The sequence below is a fragment of the Cyprinodon variegatus genome, unplaced genomic scaffold, assembly GCF_000732505.1.
Source record: "Cyprinodon variegatus isolate N-32 unplaced genomic scaffold, C_variegatus-1.0 Scaffold992, whole genome shotgun sequence".
In the NCBI taxonomy this organism is placed as follows: Eukaryota; Metazoa; Chordata; class Actinopteri; order Cyprinodontiformes; family Cyprinodontidae; genus Cyprinodon; species Cyprinodon variegatus.
Window position 1 is genome coordinate 200,505 of NW_015151445.1, and position 5,335 is coordinate 205,839.

At 36.4% G+C, this 5,335-nt stretch overlaps 1 protein-coding gene across 1 annotated transcript in view; it reads left to right on the forward strand.

The window, feature by feature from the left end:
- LOC107100610 (vasoactive intestinal polypeptide receptor 2-like) overlaps window positions 1-2,559 on the forward strand; it is a 55,433-nt gene extending 52,874 nt beyond the window's left edge. Inside the window, exons 12-13 of the mRNA XM_015399159.1 lie at window positions 1,386-1,427; window positions 1,507-2,559. Of these exons, the coding sequence (XP_015254645.1) occupies window positions 1,386-1,427; window positions 1,507-1,680 (216 nt within the window). The 3' untranslated portion in view covers window positions 1,681-2,559. The remainder of the gene's footprint in view (window positions 1-1,385; window positions 1,428-1,506) is intronic.
- The last annotated feature ends 2,776 nt before the right edge of the window (window positions 2,560-5,335 follow it).

Genomic DNA, 5,335 nt, shown 5'->3' on the forward strand with positions numbered 1-5,335 from the left:
GCCCTAAGAGCACTAAGAGAGGAATTAAGAAATAATAAAACACAATACTGATCCACCTTTAAACACATCTTCCTCATACTTTCAGCTCATCTTAAATCCAGCAGAGACTCTAATTGTCCAGCTGTTGTTATTTTTGTTAGTCTATTATTGTTTAAATGTGAAATGAAATGGAATTAAAAGGAACATCAACATGTATAAGTATAGCAAAAATTTAAATCTAGTTTCCGAACACTGCTTGAAATGTGAACTCACACAAATGGGGGAGTGCTGGTCTTGTGCTTAGAGCAGTGCACTTGTGCTCTGAGAAGGTTACAAGTACCTGGTTCAATCCCCTCAGCATGCACCCCAGGTCTATGAGCAAAACCCCTAACCCCAGATTGCTCCCCAGGCGACGCACAATGGCAGCCCACTGTTCCCCAGGGGAATTTGTCCATTGTGAGATCAATGATTTTCAATTATTATTATTATAAATAAATTATTATTATGCAGATTCAGTTTGACAAAATCTAATTTATTTTCTGCCCATACAGGGGATTTACCCAAGTGATTCTGGATTATTAATCCCAGGGTTCAGGCTTGGACTGGTAATCTGATATACTGGGCATATCCTCGGTGGGCCGGGCCTAATTATAGTGTGCGAGGACCGGCCCTCCTTAAATCATACCAGCCCCAACACTTACTCTCCGGCCGAAGTTCCTACCTGTGACAGTAAATAACTCCAGGGCCGGTGTAGATGGAAAAACGCCTGGGCCGAAAATTGTTCCCAGTCCGAGCCTTCCAGGGTTCCTAAACACAGCATCCTACAGTATGGATGTTTTCATAATGTTCTGTCATACAGGAATTACTTTGCTGTATTTTAATTAGTATTGCATTTATTTGTGTTTTGTCAGCAGGTGTTTATTACATTTTATTCGGAAACTAGAATTTCTTTTATGTTTCTTTGTGTTTCTGAGAGGCACTTTTTCAAGTTGTTGGCCAGGTCATAATTGAAAGAGAAATTGGTTTTAATGGATTTTTTTTTTTATGGTTAAATTAAGGTTAAATAAAAATAGCACTGTACAGGAAAAAACTAAAGCTAAGATCTGATTGGCCAATCATTTCTATATACATTACTTAAAGAATTTCTGATGAAAATTTTTAGTTCAGTTCAATTAAAAAGAACTGCATTAATCCCAAATGGAAGTTAAATTAAACATTAAAACATCTGGAGAGTGTGGATCTGAGCATTGAACAGACTAAAATGAATGAAATAAGTTATTAAAGCAGAAGACGAGTGACCTTCACCATATAACAATGAGACACAGCAAACAGAAAACCCATCCAGGCTCTAGAGGCTAACATCATTAGGTCTGAAAGATGTCCAACTGTCTGCGTTTGTCTTCCAGGGTTTAATCGTAGCTGTCCTCTACTGTTTTCTCAACAGCGAGGTGAGCCCTCATGACCACAGACATCTTTCAGTCAATATTTGATCAGTGATCCTCCATAAGTCAGCTCTGTTCTCCGCAGGTTCAGGCGGAGGTGAGGAGGACATGGAGGAGTTTATCCCTGAAGCGCTGCGTTTGGCGGGATTACAGGCTCCGGAGCATGTCTGCAAACCACAACGGTACCGACAACTTTCTGCAGCTTCCCAGGAACGCACGAGCCCAGTCCATCCTGCAGACTGAAACCACCATGCTCTGACCAGACCTACTGGGCTAAAAACTGAAACCATCTTCATCATTTAAACTGAAACCACCCTATTCTGAGCAGAGGAAGCTGAAAGCTGACCCACATGAGTTAAAAAAGCACAGCTTCTGCCAAACAGATTTAAACCTGTTCAAGTATTTTTATTTTTTGTTGCAGTCGGATGATAAAAAAAATACAATAAAACATGAGATCGGCCCATTTTAAAGCCTGAGAAATGTGTTTAAAAGGATCATCATCACCTGGACATTACAGCTTCTAGCTTTAATTTAAAGCTTAGGTTCCAAACAGAGTAACTCCACTGTCAGAAATGTGTGAAAAATTTTCAAATTAATTCATCTTTAACTGTAACACTAATCTATTTCTAAAGTAATAGAAAGACCCAACCTTTATTTAGAAAATATTCAACCAATGGAGAAGAAAAAACGTACATTGAGAGAAAATCTATTTTTTTTCCAACACTAGGTGCCTTAATTCATAGCTTCCTCCTTCTTTGGTTCTACCTGTGATGGGAAGCTTATAGCTGTTCTTCAAAATGGGCAAGAGAGGAAAACATGTCATTTGGATCAGTCAGAGTATCTTTTAGAGTAAAGAAATGGCTAAGGATGAGAGCTGATTGTGCAAATTAACTCACTGTTAGAAAAATATCCTAAAGAATGACACAATTACAACTTTTAGATCCCAGCTTCAGATATACTTTCTGTCCTACCATCACAAACATAAACCTGTCAAGTTTGCTAAACTCCATCAGGACTTTTACTTCAAAATGTGGTCGGATGACACATAGACCGAGCCTTTCAACAGATCCAAGTAGTCTGGAGGGAAATATTACTCTTAATTCTGATTATACACTGGAAAAATTATCTAGAAATAAGTAAAAAAGTAATTGAATTAAGCGTATTTACCCTTATTTTGAGTAGGTAAATGAGATGATTACCCAATGAAATTAGTATTTTTACTGTTAAAATAAGATATTTAGATAAAATGCACTTGGAATAAGACAATGCAATTGTGTTTTCTTATTTAAAATATAAATTGTCTTGTTCCATTGGGCAAAATGTCTCTTTTACCTTCTCAATTCAAGAACAAATGCACCTATTTTAAGAAAAAAATGACTTGTCTAGATTTGGATTTTTTCCAGTGTACTTTCAGGCTTTTGGTACAGGGATCCTGCTGGCTGTGAAAGGAGCTGAACATCACATGTAGGTGAGAGTTTCCAGTTTTCTGCTGAGTGAGGACTCAGATCTTACTGCCTGAGTTCAGTTTTGGTCAGCTTTAGAATCTGTCTGGGTTTTTCTCTCCAATGTAATTCAGCCCACTCATGGTTTCCATCTTTCCGCTCGGAGATAAAATGACAAGCAGACACCCTGCTGTAGTAAAGAACTCCTCTTGAAACATTTGTCGTTATTACGTGTTTCATAAAGCAGAGGAGATTTCTGCTTAGGCATGTTATCTGTTTATCCAGGGACCCACAGATGTTTAACTCTTGCTGCCATTTTGAACCCACAGATGGGGCCTTCTGAAGCCTTTAAAGAAGCAACTATTTCACCAAAGTGTCATAAATGATTGCTGGTCCAAATATGTTGTATCCTTGTAATAAAAATAATGTAACTTTAATGTTTCTGACTCATAACCAAATGCCCTTTAGACAACTGAGCCTCCTACAGTATTTTCCTTGCATCGAAGGAAATACTCCTCCTAATGGCCGTTTTATGTACAATCTGTAAAAGCAGCTCCCTTCTTTGTCAAACTGAGCAGGAGGGAAGGAAAGAATCCACACCAACGGCGCCTTTGAACAATCCTGCCCCTTAAATAAATCCTGCAGCATCTTAAGGAGTTGGGAGGTAAAGAAACATTTCACAGAATATATTGAATTATAACACCATTGCAGCCAATAAAGTTTATTATAACATCTATCCTGATGATGCAAACATACACCTTCTATTGTGAAGCAATAGCAGAAGGCTGCAGTAATATAGCAATGTTTAATGTCATGTTTGAGTTAATTGTCAAATCTATAGATCATCAATAATCGCCTCATTAGGTTGTTTTATATGATTTCTCAAGTTTAAAATCCTTATTTAACTGAATTTGAGTTATCTGTGTTCATATTGATTTCAATCAAAACTGAATTATTTTTTTCTTTTTCTAATCTCAGGAGCAAACAATGAATTTGACCTTTAACAGCATTTATTTCTGAGCAGCCGAACGGAAACATTCCTGGTTGAATTTCTGCATGAGATTAAATATGAATGTATGAATATATGTAAGATTTTATATACAACTGTAAGCATCTTATTCTTTTTGGTTTATTAAAACTGTCATATAGAGTTCAAGTGGATTTTAATTTATTTATGGCCTTTTTTTCTTTAATGTATTTTCTTTAACATAATAAAAGCTAATATCTTTGTCATTTTTTAAGATTTGCAAGCTGGTGACTGATAGTTAGACTGAATCTTGTCAAGTGTTCATTTCTTTAAACATTGTTTAATAAAAATTAGGCGTTCTATTCAGCCTTTTTCAGATAATTTCAGACATTCAGTATCTAAAATTTAAGACAAAGCAGACTAAAACGGATTCACCTATGAAGTAGTTTAGGTGATATTTACTTTTTGTTTTTTTGGTTTCCTTTGTCTAAAATTTCTCAAAATATCCTCAATATTGGGGGAATTTTACATAAATATTTTTAATTGTTTATATTATGGTGCGCTAATCCTACCTTTTATACACTGTGTTATTCGTGTAATTCTTACACAACAATTTTTATTAAGTTAAAAAACTAATGAAATTAAAAAAAGTACGTTGGGGCTGCCTGCTTAGTGGAGCAGTGGGTAGCACTGCTGCCTTGCAGCAAGAAGGTTCCGTGCTTGATTCCTGTTCTGGGGTCTTTCTGCATGGAGTTTGCATGTTCTCCCTGAGCATGCGTGGGTTCTCTCCGGGTACTCTGGCTTCCTCCTACAGTCCAAAAACACGACTGTTAGGTTAATTGGCTTCTCTAAATTGGATGTATTAGTGTGTGTGTAAATGGTTGTTTGTCCTGTTTGTCTCTGTGTTGCCCTGTGATGGACTGACGACCTGTCCAGGATGGACCCCGCCTCTCGCCCGTAGACAGCTGGAGATAGGCACCAGCAGTGTGACAGAAAATTAATGGATAGATGGAAAAAACCAAGATCAGTATTTATCAAAATAATGATTTTTTTGGATATATTACAGTATGTACCGAACACCTAGAGTTCTTTCTATTGACACTTTTCTTTGTAAACCTCATTAGCCTGATTATTATTATTATAAATTACTGTATTTCATATTTTCTGGCCATGCAAATCCTTTAATTAAAGCCCAATTTTCTCACTACAGCAGCTGATAGTTCATGAGTTTGAACCTGGATTTAGACATTTAGATTCCACTGATTTACTAACTATCAACAGGACTTATAAAACAAAGTGAATGTATGAAAATATTTCTATCAGGTGATATTTTAGGGATGCAAATTGCATTTTTGAATAAATACAAAAGACTTTAAATATCTTTAAATACACTGGTGTTAATGTGAGCAAAGTAGGACCCATTTTATAACTGGAAAAACTCTTGTCATGTTTTAAAGCACTTTAAAATATATATAAGACTTTACTGCGACTTGAAGAAGTTACCC